This window comes from Bos grunniens, chromosome 5 (genome assembly GCF_055505025.1).
Source record: "Bos grunniens cultivar Pamir isolate PY7600 chromosome 5, Bosgru_T2T1.0, whole genome shotgun sequence".
Taxonomy (NCBI): Eukaryota; Metazoa; Chordata; class Mammalia; order Artiodactyla; family Bovidae; genus Bos; species Bos grunniens.
Genome location: NC_141169.1, coordinates 95,017,628 through 95,034,624, shown reverse-complemented (window position 1 = coordinate 95,034,624; position 16,997 = coordinate 95,017,628). Strand labels below are relative to the sequence as shown.

Below are 16,997 nucleotides of genomic sequence, written 5' to 3'. Positions count from 1 at the left end.
AGTGTCACACTTAATCGCTTTCAGAGCAAAGCTGAGACCCATTCCTAAGCCCCCTGTTTCTCAGGCCACAGAGTTACTTCTCTTCAGGAAGCCTAGGTTAGAAGTCACAGGACTTGGGGGACTCTGGCGTGCAGTTTGGTGGCCTTTTAAAAGTTCGGGGACCACCGATGCCCTTTCAGGTGTGGGGCCGCAGAGCTCTGCTAACAGTAGCTGGGAAGAGCTTCTCCTGTCTTGTTTCGTAATCAGGGAAAAGTTTCAAAATGCTTTTTGTTCAGTGCAGTCGGTAACTGAAGTATTTGACGACGAGTTCTCGCAGCCTGATTTGCTGGAGTTAGTACGGGAGTTTCGCGCCTGGCGGAGAGGACCGAGGAGGCTAGGCGGTGCGATTTTCTCTTTAGTCAAGGGAGTCACGTTCCGGCATCAGGGGCTGTTCAGTAGTTCCGCCCCCAGATGGGCGTGGCCTGGCGGAAGAGGGGCGTGGCGTGGCGAAGCAGGGGTGGGGCGAAGCAGGAGCTGGAGGAAGGAGGAAGGGCGGTACAGAGGCGGGTTCCCGGAGCCAGCTGAGCTGCGACCTCTACGACATGTCGGCGCACCAGCAGGGCACGGAGCTCGGTAAGGGCCCGCAGTCGCTCCCTCTCCTCTCCATTGCTCTCGATCCCTTGCTTCCTCCAGCCTTGCGGCGCCTGGTGCCCTGGCCAGGGGTTCCGGAGGCGAGTGCTAGACCGGTCGGGTGGCGCAGGCGTGGGGGCAGCAACCCAGGAGATTCAACCCTTGGGCACGTGGACCCTGCAAGTCTTGACTCACGAGCCTTATATTTATAATCGGAGGAAGTAATCGGAAGAGATTCGACTTTGATCTTTCAGCTCATTCGTTCACCTGGTTGCAAAGAACAACAGCAGTAACCAAAAAAACCCAAAGACCCGCAAACAAACCAGATGAAAACCTCCGTTGCGTATTAACAGAATTACCTTGCGCTGTTTAATGCTGGCTTTCCATGGGTTATTGTTGGCACAGCTCTATGTCCAGATTGGTCGTACTGTTGAAAAAGTTGTGAGGTCTCTGGACTATGTGCTGTATGCTAAGTCACTTCCGTCGTGTCCGACTCTGTGACACTGCTGATTGTAGGCTCCTGTATCCATGGGATTCTCCAGACAAGAGTACTGGAGTGGGTTGCTATTTCCTCCTCCGGGGGATCTTCCCGACCCAGGGATCGAACCTGCATCTCTTAAATTTTCTTGCATTGTGAGGCGGATTCTTTACCGCTAGCGCCACCTGGCACTATATAGTCCGTCCTTGGATTATATAATTTAATGGAAATTGTATGATTTTATAGGTACAATGATTTCTAAAAATGCTTGTATTATTTTGCCATTTATTTCATTTCATTGATATTATCAAATATTTCTGGCAAGAAAACCTAGTTTTGATTTTCCTGAATGTGAAAAATTTGTAATTCAGACATAGCAAAACCATGACGGAGCCAAAGATTAGGGATCTTAGTTTAAGTATGATAGCTTGCTTATCTGTATTCTGAATCTTCACTTTAGCTGTGTGACTTTGGGCAAATAACTTACTCTGCTTAAATTTCTTAATCTGTTAAATGGTTATAATAGTAGCACTTGTCTCATAAGGTGGTTTGGAGATTAAATGAGAGGGTGTTAACTGATACATTGTGAGCACCTAGTAAACTATTATATACCATATACTTACTATTATATACTATTTGTGTGGAGAAGAAAATGGTGACCCACTCCAGTATTCTTGCCTGGAGAATTCCCTGGACAGAGGAACCTGGTGGGCTACAGTCCATGGGGTTGCAAAGAGTCGGAAACGACTAAGTGACTAACACACGCACACATACTATTTGTGAGTACCTAGTAAACGATTATACACCACATATATAGTAAGTATAAGGTATATAATAGTTTACTAGGTACTCACAAATAGTATATAATAGTACTCACAATATGCCAAGTAAGTATACAATAATATAAGGAGAATTCTATTTTTAGGGGCCAATTTTGTGAAAATTAGCTATGAATTTATATAATACATATGGGTACTTTTTTTTTTTCTCTTTAAGTGGTTGTTCTCATTAAACAGCTTGGATTTCATGAGATGGTCCAGAACCATCTGGATTTCATGAGATGGTCGAATGGTAGAAGCTTGTCTTTATGAAGGCAGGTGATTTCCTCACCACATTGAGTCACCTTTACTCACTGCCCTTTAGTAGGTTATATTTTAAACTCAAGTTGTATCTTTGAAATGTGGACTTTAGTAAAAAAAGAAGTTTCCTAGATTGGAAGATCCAGAAAGATGATGGATGGAGGATAAGAATGGGCATAGGCCTTAGTCACCTTGATATCTTCAGGGTATGGCTGTGACTCTGTTTACCATTTGATGCACTACTGTTTCACCAAAACATAGAACTTTTTCTTTCAAGAAGCACAAGTAAACCATTGTTTGCTTTTTTTTTTGAGTTATAATTGACATAGAAAATCTTATTTCCAAGAATTAGAATCATATCCATTTCTTTGTTGAAAAATAACAGTATAGACAAGAGAAAAACAATTGCTGTGTAGAAACTTTAGAAAAATTGGTTTTTGTAAACAAAAACCAATTGCTGTGTAGAATAATAGTACATGTAATTTTTATGCAGCTATTTAAATGCTCATAGTTTTGTTTTATTCTCTTTGTTTAAATAACATCAGATATATTTCTTGGATGTTTTTCCTTCACTGGTATTAATCATTAATCCAGACAGAGATTTAGCCTAAAATGCTAAAATAAGTTATTTGAAATATTTATGTAGTGGGAAAAAATCATTCAGTATTAATTTATGCAGTATATTACTTAGTGTCTTAGTCTTTTGAAATAAACACTAACTTTTTTTTAAAGAAATGAACTTTTAATCCTTTATTGGGTTGGGAAGATCCCCTGGAGAAGGGATAGGCTGCTTACTCCAGTATTCTTAGGCTTCCTTTGTGGCTCAGCTGGTAAAGAATCCGCCTGCAAAGTGGGAGACCTGGGTTTGATCTCTGGATTGGGAAGATCCCCTGGAGAAGGGAAAGGCTATGCACTCCAGTATTCTGGCCTGGAGAATTCCATGGACTGTACAGTCCAGGAGGTTGAAAAGAGTTGGACACGACTGTGTGACTTTCACTTCACACCTTGATTATAATTAGATTATAGATTGACCTATGGTTCTCAAACCTGAGTGCATTTCAGGACCACTGGAAAGGTTGGGCCCCATGTCCAGAGCTTCTGATTCATTGAGATCTCAATTTGTATTTCTAATGAGCTGTCACCTAATGTTAATGCTGTAGGTCCAGGAGCCACACTCTAGAAAGCAAGCACCTAGGCCAAAGCCACAGGCTGCTCAAAAGCTAGACCAGCTCTAGGGTTCTTTTTCCTTCTGATTAGGAAGCCTTCTTCATAGGAAGACACAGCTGTCACCTACCCACTTACAGCCAACACTGCTCAAAGAAAAAGATATAATCTATTTAACTATAATCTTTATAGTTCTGTGGTGCACCTTTGGCCCTTTGTTGTTGTTATTCTTTAGTTGCTAAGTCATCTCCAACTCTGTGACTCCATTAACTGTAGCCCACCAGGCTCCTCTGTCTGTGGGATTCTCCAGGCAAGAGTACTGGAGTGGGTTGCCATTCCCTTCTCCAGGGGATCTTCCCAACCCAGGAATCGAACCTGCATCTCCTGCATTGCAGGAAGACTTTACCTGCTGACCTATTGGAAGCCAAGCTCTTGTGTACAGAAAGGAAATTTTCAAAGATTTCTGAAAAACAGAAAAGAAAAAGAAAAAAAACTCCTTGAAAACTGATTTTTAGCTGAGACAGGATGGGGACAATTCTATGAATTTCCTGCTTTGCAGTGAAAAGAAATTGTTTTAGGCATATATTTAAATTGAAATGATCAGGAGCCATGATTACTGAGAAAACTGTTTTGCTCTGTAGAAATGTTTTTTGTAATTCAAGTCAGAACAGACAAGGCAATTTATTTGCTTAAAATACAGATAAAGGAGATCAGCTTTGGATTAGTTGCTAAACCAAGAAGCAAGATGAAATTTTTTTTACGAAATACATTTATTCATCCAAAAGTTGTTATTGAGTAACAGTTGTGAACTGGTTGATATTACCTGGGCTCTAGGGATACAACATGGACAAGGGGAGTCCCTGCCTTCACAGAACTAGGTCCGATGGCTAGCTGCATTGAGGCAAGCTGCAGTTATAATAAGTGCAAATGTGATATGCTGTTACTTTCCATTTATTTTTGTCTTTTAAAGAAATTAGATAGTTATGCCTGCTGCTGCTGCTGCTGCTAAGTCGCTTCAGTCGTGTCCGACTCTGTGCGACCCCATAGACGGCAGCCCACCAGGCTCCCCCGTCCCTGGGATTCTCCAGGCAAGAACACTGGAGTGGGCTGCCATTTCCTTCTCCAGTGCATGAAAGTGAAAAGTGAAAGTGAAGTCGCTCAGTTGTGTCCGACTCTTATCGACCCCATGGACTGCAGCCTACCAGGCTCCTCCATCCATGGATTTTCCAGGCAAGAGTACTGGAGTGGGGTGCCATTGCCTTCTCTGAGTTATGCCTAAACTGTACCTTAAATGAGTTACCATAACAGAGAAGACTCTTGAGAGCCCCTTGAACTTCAAGGAGATCAAACTAGTCAATCCTAAAGGAAATCAACCTTGAATATTCATTGGAAGGACTGATGCTAAAACTGATGTTCTAGTACTTTGGCCACCTGATATGAAGAGCTAACTGATTGGAAAAGACCCTGGTGCTGGGAAAGATTGAGGACTGAGGAGAAGGGGATGACAGAGGATGAGATATGGCGTCATTAACTCAATGGAGATGAGTTTGAGCAAACTCTGGGAGACAGTGAAGGACAGGAAAGCCTGGAGTGCTGCGGTTTATGGGATCGCAAAGATTTGGACACCCTTATGGCAGAAAGTGAAGAGGAACTAAAAAGCCTCTTGATGAAAGTGAAAGAGGAGAGTAAAAAAGTTGGCTTAAAGCTCAACATTCAGAAAATGAAGATCATGGCATCCGGTCCCATCACTTCATGGCAAATAGATGGGGAAACAGTGGAAACAATGTCAGACTTTGTTTTTTTGGGGCTCCAAAATCACTGCAGATGGTGACTGGAGCCCTGAAATTAAAAGATGCTTACTCCTTGGAAGGAAAGTTATGACCAACCTAGATAGCATATTCAAAAGCAGAGACATTACTTTGCCAACAAAGGTCCATCTAGTCAAGGCTTTGGTTTTTCCAGTAGTCATGAATGGATGTGAGAGTTGGACTATGAAGAAAGCTGAGCGAGGAAGAATTGATGCCTTTGAACTGTGGTGTTGGAGAAGACTCTTGAGAGTCCCTTGGACTGCAAGGAGATCCAACCAGTCCATTCTGAAGGAGATCAGCCCTGGGATTTCTTTGGAAGGAATGATGCTAAAACTGAAACTCCAGTACTTTGGCCACCTCGTGTGAAGAGTTGACTCATTGGAAAAGACTCTGATGCTGGGAGGGATTGGGGGCAGGAGGAGAAGGGGCCGACAGAGGATGAGATGGCTGGATGGCATCACCGACTCGATGGATGTGAATTTGAGTGAACTCCAGGAGTTGGTGATGGACAGGGAGGCCTGGAGTGCTGCGATTCATGGGGTCGCAGAGTCCGACACGACTGAGCGACTGAACTGAACTGAACTGAGTGACCGAACAACAGTAACAACAACAAGGGCAATTTCCTCAAAGACTGCAACAACACCTCAAATTGAAAGTCCTCAAATTGAAAACTTTAACATGAATTTATTATTATCATCCAGCCCACAAACTTCAAGTTTAGCCAGTTGTCCAAATAATGTTTGTTTAGTTCAAAAAAATTCACTTTAGTATCGTGTGTTGCCTTGAATCGTCGTGTCTCTTTAGTTGTCTTCAGGCTGAAATGATTGCTTTGTGTTTTGTTGACTTCTGCAGCACAGAGGCCAGTTGTTTTAAAGACTGTTCCTCTGTTTCTGTTTGCCATGTTTGTTTTGTGGTTAGATTTAGATTATGTATCCTTGGCAGGAATTTCACAGGAATGATGCTACATACTTCTCATTGCATCCTATTAAGTAGCCCATGATATTGATTTGTCTCATTATTGATGTTCATTTTGATCATTCAATTAAGGTGTTGTCTCCTAGGCTTCACCACTGTAAAGTTACTTTTTAACCTTTGTAATTCATGTGTCTTTTGTGTTGTGGTACTTTGAAACTAAGTACCCTGTTTCTCTGCAAAATTTCCATTTATTTATGTTTGTTTATATTAGTATACATTTGAGGTTTCCTATTTTTTTTTCAAATGGGTTGTAGTTTTTACTATTATTATTTAATATTGAAATTGTTGAGGTTTTGCTGATGGGATTCTCTTTATCCTAGCTCCTCTCTCTTTTTAACATGTCTCATTATTTTTGAAGTACTTCATTCTTTCTTGGCTTAACAAGGTGTTCTAGGCTTCTCTTATATTGGATTGGCTAAAAAGTTTGTTCTGATTTTTCCATAACATCTTACGGGAAAGCCCAAATGAACTTTTTGGCCAACCTAATACTTCCCTTGGTGACTCAGATGGTAAAGAATCTGCCTGAAATGTGGGATGCCCAGGTTCAATCCCTGGGTCAGGAAGATTGCCTGGAGAAGGGCATGGCAACCCACTCCAGAATTCTTGCCTGGAGATTCCGTGGACAGAAGAGCCTGGTGGGCTACATACAGTTCATGGGGTTGCAAACAGTCAGACACTACTGAGTGACTACACTTTCACTTTCAATACTTTCCCTGTCCAGCACTAGAGTCAGCCCTTTCTCCAAGGAATGTTTTTTTCAGTGGATAATGGTGTTTAGAAGCCATGATCTGGGCAGTAGGTGTGGAGACTGGTGTGTCCCTGCTCCTAAGCCCCTCACTTGGTAGAGTTAGACTGTGTACACACACACACACACATTTACTTCTATAACTACCTACTTATCATCTATCTATATCTCTCAGTATAGTGAAAACCATGAATTCACACCGATTCTTCCAATTCCAGACCAGCATCACAGATTTATTCAGTTTTTCTTCCTTTGCATGTTTGAAACCCTTCACATGCTGGGTTGTACATACTCCATGCCCAGTAGACGTTCTTCTCAACCTTCTCAAGTTCTGACCCCCTGTGCTGGGCACCTGCATCCAGGCTGTACTCCAACTGCTGCATCAGGCTGCTGCCCACATTGATACCCCCTGGCAGGTGGTTCCCTGGCTCAATGACTCTCCTTGCTTCCCAGGGTGGGGGTAGGGTTTAGGATAATTGTTAGGAGAGGACAGGGACCAGAATACATTTAAAAAATTTATTCTTATTTATTATAAACTTACACACATTAAAAAAAAAAGAGCGAAGTAGAGTTCCTGCTGTTCCTGGCACTTGTCCTTGTTGCTCATGATAATGGTTAGGCTGCCAAAATGAGCATAGCCTGGTCTCTGCTTTCCTGAAGCTCACAGTCAACTAAAGGAGACTGTCATGTATAAAAAATGATCACAGGAGGATACAGTGGCCATATTGTTGTTGTTATTGTTTAGTCGCTCAGTTGTATCTGACTCTTTGCGACCCTGTGGTCTGCAGCACACCAGGCTTTCCCGTCCTTCACCATCTCCTGGAGTTTGTTCAAACTCATGCCATATAGAAGTAATCAAATTGGAAAGTTACAGAGGAATTTACAGGTAGTCCAGAGCAGGTTTTTGGAAAGGATGTTTTGGACAGGGAGTAGTTTCTGCAAAGGAACTGACCCAAAACAGCCTGGCATGTTCCATTAACTATAGGAACCCAATTTTCAGATTTCTAGTGCAATCTTCTCATTCTATAATGACTAACCATACTATTTTATTGACGAAAGAAGAAAAAAGTCCTTCATATTCTATGTATGAAATTCATACACAGAGTCAATATATAATTATGTACACTTGTAGGTTTTTGAAAAAATATTTTATTTATTTGTTTAGGCTGTGCTGGGTCTTAGTTTCGGCATATGGACTCATGGCTGTGGGAGTGGAATCTAGTTCCCTGACCAGGGACTGAACTCAGGTCCCCTGCATTGGGAACTCAGAGTGTTACCCACTGCACTACCAGAGAATTTCCATACTTTTAGATTTTAAATGGGACCTCCTTTTCTGAACTTGAACTTTGATTTTACCTTAAAAGTCTTTTACCCTTTGCCTTATAAGCACGAGTGATAAGGCTATCTTTTATTATTCTGATACTGTTTTGATAAATGGCTTCCCACGTGGCTCAGTGGTAAAGAATCTGCCTGCCAATGTAAGTGATGCAGAACACGTGGGTTCGATACCCGGATTGGAAAGATCCCCTGGAGGAGGAAATGGCAACCCACTCCGGGATTCTGGCCTGAAAAATCTCATGGACAGAGGAACCTGGTGGGCTACAGTCCATGGGGTCACAAAGAGTCAGACACGACTGAGGAAGCACATGTGATTCATGATTTTAGTAACTAGAAAGCACTATAAGGGAATCATTTGTGTCTGTGGTATAATTAAATAATTAACAGTCCTGCATGGTGCCTGCTAAGTTAAAAAAATAAAGCATCTGAGCTCTGTGAGTTTTAATTGTTAGAAGGGAAGACAGACTTCAAGCGCTCATGTGAAACGGGATGCCTCTGCCAGGAAAGAAAGACTAGTCGGAGAGACAGCGCAGAGAGCCCCGGAGGACGCGGTTTAGACGTGTCACTAGAAATTGTTTAAGTGGAGAGCGTCGGCCCTTTTAAAACACTGCCTGTCACTGGAGGATTGGGTCACCTTGAAATGTGTTCATCTTTGAGTTAAAGGCATGAAAAGGCACTTTGAAATGTTTCAGTTAACTTTGGTGTGTGTCGTGTGCGTGTCTGCAGTTGTATCTCTTCTCCGCCCGCCTCAGCCGTTCACAGGCAGCTCCCTGGAAACCAGCGTGGTCGCACGAGAAGGATAAATGTTTCATCTCCATTCCAGCAAACTATACAGACTTTTTTAAAGTGTGGAGACACTCCAGGCTGCAAGTTCTGACTCTCTTTGTAGAGTCAGGCCTTCCTCCCCTAAAGCAGAGTCTGAGATAAGAGCAGCCTCCAGTAGTTCCTTCCTAAAAAGGTGCCACTTAGCTGGTGCTTTGGTTCTCTTGGACTGTGGTTAATAATGTCGGGATTGTGGCCTTTAATGTTGGGCGGAAATAATCCAAATTAACTGCTCTTGTAATCTCGGTTCAGATAAGCTTTTTAACTGAGCACCTAGTGGACCCAACTCCTGCCCCATGGCCCCAAGGTAGGGGGTGGTGTGTGTGTGTGTGTGTGTGTGTGTGTGTGTGTGTGTGTATGTGTGTGTGAGTGTGTGGTTTCATTCAGTGTCGCTCAGTCGTGTCTGACTCTTTATGACCCCATGGACTGTAGCCTACCAGGCTCTTCCAACCATGGGATTTTCCAGGCAAGAATACTGGAGTGGGTTGCCATTTCCTTCTCCAGGGGATCTTCCTGGCCCAGGGATTGAACCCAGGTCTCCTGCATTGTAGGCAGACGCTTTAGCATCTGAGCCACCAGCGAAGTCCCTCTGATGTAGAGATCTATGTATAAACATTACCTAGGAATAGTCAAACACTGTTTTCTAGGAAAATAAACAGTGTCCATGTTTATAAGGCTACTTTTTTTTTTTTTTAACATGTCACAGTTTCCTAGCAGGAAGGCCTCTTAGGTATCAGTTTAACATCCCTGTGTTACAGACGAGTAAATGGAGAACTAAGGAAGTTAAACCTGTGGGCACATGACTGTTGCAGGTGGTACTGGACATGAAGCTCTCTCTTTGTTGATTTATTCCAATATGCAGCATTACCTCCCTCCTCGTTAGACAGAGAAGGGAAAATATTGTATGAGCTCCCTTATATGCAGAATCTAAAAGGAAATGATACAAAGGAACTTATAAAACAGACTCACAGACTTAGAGAATGAACCTACGGTTGCTGTGGGGAAGGGATAGTTAGGGAGTTGGGGATGGATATGTACACACTATTATATTTAAAATGGTTAAGCAATAAGGACCTTACTGTATAGTACAGGGAACTCTGCTTAGTGTTATGTGGCAGCCCGGAGGGGAGTTCAGGGGGAGAATGGATATATGTATATGTATGGATGAATTGCTTTGCTGTTCACCTAAAACTATCACAATATTGTTAATTGGCTTTACTCCAATACGGGCTTCCATAGTGGCTCAGTAGTAAAGAATCTGCCTGCCAATGCAGGAGATGCAGGTTTGATCCCTGGGTTGGAAAGATCCCCTGGAGAAGGAAATGGCAACCCATTCCAGTATTCTTGGCTGGGAAATCCCTTGAACAGAGGAACCTGGTGAGCTACAGTCCATGGGGTCACAAAGAGTCAGACTGGGTGGCTAAACAACAACCCTCCAATATAAAATAAAAAGTTTAAAAGAGGCAGATTCCTGACCTCTACAGTAGCTTTAACTATACATATGAGAGGAGAAGCCCAGGAACTTGCATTTTCACAAGCTCCCCAGAAGGTTCTTAGGAACACTGCAGATTCAGAACCCTGCAGTAAGCCAGAGTGACCCAGATTAATTGGAGTTTCAGAGAACCTTCAATGACTGTTCAGTTGGCCTGTATCCACAGGTTTTGCATCTGTGAAGGGCTGGGTACTGTGCCATTTTCTGTAAGATGTTTGAGCATCCACAGATCTTGATATCTACAAGGCTCCCAGAACCAATCCTGTGGATACCAAGGGATGACTAGATTATTTTTTGATAAATCCTTTTTATGTCACTTTTGCCTTAATATTAATATCTTTATATGTCATAGGTTTTTTTTTTTTTTTAATCTTTGGTTAGCTAAGTTTCTGTAAGCAAATTTGGGGAGAATTTATCCTTTTATTTTCTAGTTGAAATATGTTGCATGATGTCTAAAGCATATTGTGAAGGCAGTGTTGGAAGCATCAGGAGTGTAGGACAGTTAAGTGGGTGTATTTATCTGAAAAGTGCATTACATCTGAAATGGAGCACATTTTATTCAAATAATGCCTCTGGCTAATAGAAAAATGTGATTAGTGGTCTTTGTGATGATTTTGGAAACTGACCTGAGAGCATCTTCTCCATGATCTCAGAGACTGGAGGGGACAGACCCTGAAGATCTAATACCCAAAGACATGGTGTTGTCTACCACAAAGAGTAATTTAGTTAATTTTCTGGTGGGAAAAAGAACATATTCGTATTTCGTTGGAGATTACACATTAAGTTTGTATTGTGGACTCAGGGAGGAAGAGTACAATCCTCTTTACACTTGTATTTGGTAAAGTAGCTCCAGCTCTGTGCATTTTGGCATTTTTGAGGGGAAATTGTTTTATTTTCTTCAGTATTTAAGGAGGAACTTAAATGCTTCTGATAATTTTTTAGAAAGAAAGCAACATATTTCAGTCTTCCATGTCTCTCTAAGCAGAGTTTATTTTTCTTTTGCAAAAAGTGTTGATTCTTTCAGGAAGTAATCATTATTATACTCTCAAATCCTTCTATCCAGCACAAATATGTAGAGTAACTAGTGTATATTCAGCATTGTTGTGTCTTTGTGAAAGAGACCAGGGCCATACAAGTTGGGATGTCCCACCCTTGAGAAACCTCTTCATCAAACTTTAAAACTGGGAAAGCATAAAGCTTCACTCTGGCCAAGGAAAGCAGACTTGGCTCATCCTTGGGATGTGCAATTGCCCTGTTTCAAATCATGAACCCATCAACATGGTATTTATTACTGACCTTTGGGTAATAATTTAAAAGTACTGTGGGAAATCTCTTGGGTGAGACAAATGAAGATCTCGCATGGGTTTTTATCAGTGGCAACACCTCATGGATCTGACTCCAGGAAGCAAAAGTCACCATTTCAGTCTGCAGAGGAATATTGATTGACTAGTTATAGTATTACACTGCTGCTACTGCTGCTGCTAAGTCACTTCAGTCATGTCTGACTCTGTGCGACCCCAAAGACGGCAGCCCACTAGGTTCCTCTGTCCCTGGGATTCTCCAGGCAAGAATCCTGGAGTGGGTCGCCATTTCCTTCTCCAATGCATGAAAGTGAAAAGTGAAAGTAAAGTCGCTCAGTCGTGCCCGACTCTTAGTGACCCCATGGACTGCAGTCTACCAGGCTTTTCCGTCCATGGGATTTTCCAGGCAAGAGTACTGGAGTGGGTTGCCACTAGTCATTACATAAAATAGAGAAGTTGTAGAAGTTAGCGTTTAATATGCAGAGTCCAGGCAATAAGCATTGGTGCTAATGTGGAAGATGTCTTAGAAACAAAGCAGAGTTCTCTCTGCTTCTGAAAAAGAGTGCAATTGTTTTGATGCTGACAGTAGTACTTTTACAAGCCAGGTAAACTCAGGCAACCTACACAGTGAATGTCCAGGGATCTGTGCTTGGCTGTGTATGCTTCACCAGCTTTATGCATTGTGGTTTTTCTGGAAAGCACACAGAATTAGGACCCAAGCATTTTGGTCCTTACCCTGGCAGCATCTGGCTATGTGACCTTGGTAGGGGACTCCAGTGCACTGGCTTGTACTTTACAAGCTGGTGAAAAGGATGCATGACAGCATACATTTATCTCTTGTAGTAATTGTGCCACTGTAGGGGGGACATTGATAATGGGGAGAGTATGCATTATGGTGGTTTTTGTTTCTGACTGTTTGCAACCCTATGGACTGTAACCTGCCAGGCTTCTCTGTCCATGAGATTTCCCAGGCAATAATACTGGAGTGGGTTGCCATTTCCTTCTCCAGGGGATTCTCCCAACCCAGGGATTGAACTCAAGTCTCCTGCATTGATAGGTGGATACTTCACCACCAGGGAAACCCAGTGGGGCAATCAGGAGGTGATAAATAGGTTTACCAACCAAAGTACATCATGAGAAATGCTGGGCTGGAAGAACATTGCCGGGAGAATCAACATTGCCGGGAGAAATATCAATAACCTCAGATATGCAGATAACACCACCCTTATGGCAGAAAGTGAAGAGGAACTAAAGACCCTCTTGATGAAAGTGAAAGAGGAGAATGAAAAAGTTGGCCTAAAGCTCATGGCATCTGGTCCCATCACTTCATGGGAAATAGATAGGCAAACAGTGGAAACAGTGTCAGACTTTATTTTTTTGGGCTCCAAAATCACTGCAGATGGTGATTGTAGCCATGAAATTAAAAGATGCTTACTCCTTGGAAGGAAAGTTATGACAAATCTAGATAGCATATTGAAAAGCAGAGATGTTACTTTGCCAACAAAGGTCCATCTAATCAAGGCTATGGTTTTTCCCGTGGTCATGTATGGATGTGAGAGTTGGACTGTGAAGAAAGCTGGGCGCCGAAGAATTGATGCTTTTGAACTGTGGAGTAGGAGAAAACTCGAGAGTCCCTTGGACTGCAACGAGATCCAACCAGTCCATTCTAAGGAAGATCAGTCCCAGGTGTTCATTGGAAGGACTGATGCTAAAGCTGAAACTCCAATTCTTTGGCTGCCTCATGGGAAGAGTTGACTCATTGGAAAAGACCCTGATGCTGGGAGGGATTGGGGGCAGGAGGAGAAGGGGACAACAGAGGATGAGATGGCTGGACGGCATCACCGACTCAATGGACATGAGTTTGAGTAAACTCCGGGAGTTGGTGATGGACAGGGAGGCCTGGCGTGCTGTGATTCATGGGGTCGCAAAGAGTCGGACACGACTGAGCGACTGAACTGAACTGAACTGAATTCTTTCAAAACTGGAAATAGGAATGTCTATTAACATCTGTTAAAATGAAAGTGAAGTCTCTCAGTCGTGTCTGACTCTTTGCGAACTCATGGACTGTAGCCTACCAGGTTCCTCCGTCCATGGAATTTTCCAGGCAAAAGTACTGGAGTGGGTTGCCATTTCCTTCTCCAGGGGATCTTCCCGACTCAGGAATTGAACCCGGGTCTCCCGAATTGCAGGCAGATGCTTTACCATCTGAACCACCAGGGAAGCCCTACATCTGTTAAAATTTCATACCAAATAATTGAATTAAGTAAATATACTTTATGCTCTAACGATTCTATGTACAGCATCCTAGAAATAACTTTGAGTTTGGAATCACAGAGACCTGTTTAAATCTTAGTCCTGACATGTGCTGTATGACCTTGGACAAGTAATTTAATCTCTGAGCTTCAGCTTCCTTGGTGGCTGAGATGGTAAAGAATCTGCCTGTGATGCAGGAGACTGAGGTTTGATCCTGGTTGGGGAAAATCCCCTGGTTCTCCAGGGGAATGGCTACCCACTCCAGTATTCTTGCCTACAGAATTCTGCAGACAGAGGAGCCTGGTGAGCTACAGTCCATGGGGTTGCAAAGAGTTGGTCATGAATGAGCGACTGACACTTTCACTTTACACTTTTTCAGTTTCTTCATCTATAGAATGGACTAAATGCCTTCGTGGCAGAATTAGTATGAATATTCAAAGAGAAATATAGTTAAATCACCCTTAACTTGATTAGTGGTAGCCATTATTCCAGTGATCTTCTGAAAATATGGCTTTCATTATTACTTCACCTCCTCCTCTAAAGGCTTGCTTAATTTCCTTTGCTGTTTACCACTCGTCTCCAAAAGTCCTTTGCCTTCTCTTATGGCACCGACTGATTTCTGTCTTGTGTTTGCGTTTTGTAGTGATGCTTTATAATTATTATTTTTGGCCATGCCTCATGGCTTGTGGTATCCTAGTTCCTTGACCAGGGACTGAATCCCCACCCACTGCAGTGGAAGCTCAGAGTCCTAATCGCTGAATTACCAGAGAATTCCCTGTTGTGATGCTTTATTAATATCTATGTTTGTTAGGTCTCTACATCCCTCATATTACTTGTTGTTGTTCAGTTACTCAGTTGTGTCCAACTCTTTGCAACCCCGTGAACTGCAGCACGCCAGGCTTCTCTGTCCTTCACTATCTCCTGGAGTTTGTTCAAACTCATATCCATTGAGTTGGCAACGCCATCCAACCATCTCATCCTCTGTCATCCATTTCTACCTTCTTGTTCTGCGCTCAATCTTTCCCAGCATCAGGGTCTTTTCTAATGAGTTGGCTCCTGGCATCAGAGTACTGGCCAGAGTAAACACCCTGGGAAAGATTGAAGGCAGGACGAGAAGGGAACGACAGAGGACGAGGTGGTTGGATGGCATCACTGACTTGATGAATGTGAGTTTGAGCACGGTCTGGGAGATGGTGAAGGACGGTGAAGCCTGGTGTGCTGTAGTCTGTGGGATCCCAAACAGTCATACACAACTGAGTGACTGAACAACAAAAAACTGGATCTTCCACTTCAGCATCGGTCCCTCCAATTCAGGGTCGGATCCTGGATCTTTAACCTCTGGGTAATCGAGAGTCAGCTCACGTTAGGGATTTTCCTTATGAGGCAGGGGAAATTTTTACTCTGGGGCACCTGCCTCTTGCTGCAAGTTCTCCTTACCCCTGCAGTATATGGAGGGTGCCTCTCCCTTTGTTTAAAAGCTGTCTGGGATATCTCCTTGGTGGTCCAGAGATTAAAAACCCACCTTGCAATTCAGGGAACTGGTTGATCCCTGGTTAGGGAACTAAGATCCCACATGCCATGGGCCAGCTAAGTCTGCACACTGCAACTAAGACCCTATGCAGCCAAAAATAAGAGTTCCTTTTTTTAAAAAAAAACGTTGTCTGGAATAAGAACAGAAAATTCCCTCCTCACCAATGAGTGAGTGATTGATGATGTAGAGAGTTCCTTTTCCCCAGGAAAGGTAACTTTAATAAGTACCAAGGAGTGACCCTTTAGTTGTGTGGTTTGTAACATTTAACCAGGGGGAATATTGGGTGGCTGGCGAGGAACCTTCTCGCTATTGCCTGCCATTTTGACTTCTGTCCACTCTGTGTTTGATACAGTTGACCTTGCAGAAGATCTCTCAGGCTTCCAGTCTTCCGTAGCTGTTAGATCCTCCCCTGCAGAAGGGAGCAGCCTTGTTTGTAAAACTTGGACCCAGCTCCTGTGGAGAGCTGACTCAGTCACGTGACTGCCTCAGGAACTTCCGGTTCTGGTGCGGCAGCGGGGGTGGCAGTGGGGGGCCTGTGTTCCTGCGGGTACACCCTGAGGGGGACCGCTTCCCCAATGTTTCCCAATGACGAGCATGGCCTCGGAGATGCTCTTCTAGAGCTGATTCAGCTGAACTTCCGAGTTGGCGCATCAGATCCCTTCTTGTTTAAAGTAGGGGTGATTTCAAGTTGTTGGTGATGTGTCCCAGAGTGTCTGGTAAAAGCAGCACCCTTGTTAAAATCCTGTGCCATCAGAGAAGTTCTTCCTGGGGAGAAACTGTGGAAGGCGATCAACTGCTGCTGCAGGAGGCAGAGTTTTGATTATGCAGCAGGAGGTGGGAATTGCCTAACTTCCGTTTTGAGCAGAGCTTCCTAGGCAGTGTTGACAGTCACTGTGTTTCATCACGTGATGGGGACGGTTGGTGTGTTTGTTTTGGAGGCTGCATCAGCTCCAGCCCTGCCTGCTTACCGGCAGGGTGTTTTAGCACGTGTTAGACGCCTGCTGTTTAAGGGGTACAGCTATATCCCAGGCTCCTTCTGCATGTGTGTAGATATGTGTATTTACACACAGATAAAGGCATTCCTGAAGAGCAGGAGACTGGTATGTAGGGCTGTGGAAAGCATTTGATATTTTCTGTAAATCAGAGGATATTGAGAAGGTGATATAAGGCATGTATGGTACATAGAGTAGCTACGCAATAAATGTTTCTTTTTTCAATTTTTCTTTCAAAACTTCATTCACTTCACTTCAAAGGATGACGTCCCAGTTTGAGAATTTGGGTATGTCGTTGTAACCCACTTAGGTTAAATTTTTCTGCAAATAAATATATATGTTGGGATGGTTACCCACTTAAGTATATAGCCTCTTTTTTGGAAGGAGATTGGCCTTTGAAGTCAGACTGC

At 43.2% G+C, this 16,997-nt stretch overlaps 1 protein-coding gene across 1 annotated transcript in view; it reads left to right on the top strand.

The window, feature by feature from the left end:
• The first annotated feature begins 498 nt into the window (after positions 1 to 498).
• The window catches only part of DERA (deoxyribose-phosphate aldolase), a 119,281-nt gene continuing 102,782 nt past the window's right edge, over positions 499 to 16,997 (top strand). The window contains exon 1 of the mRNA XM_086404077.1: positions 499 to 612. Within this exon, the coding sequence (XP_086260203.1) occupies positions 582 to 612 (31 nt within the window). The 5' untranslated portion in view covers positions 499 to 581. The remainder of the gene's footprint in view (positions 613 to 16,997) is intronic.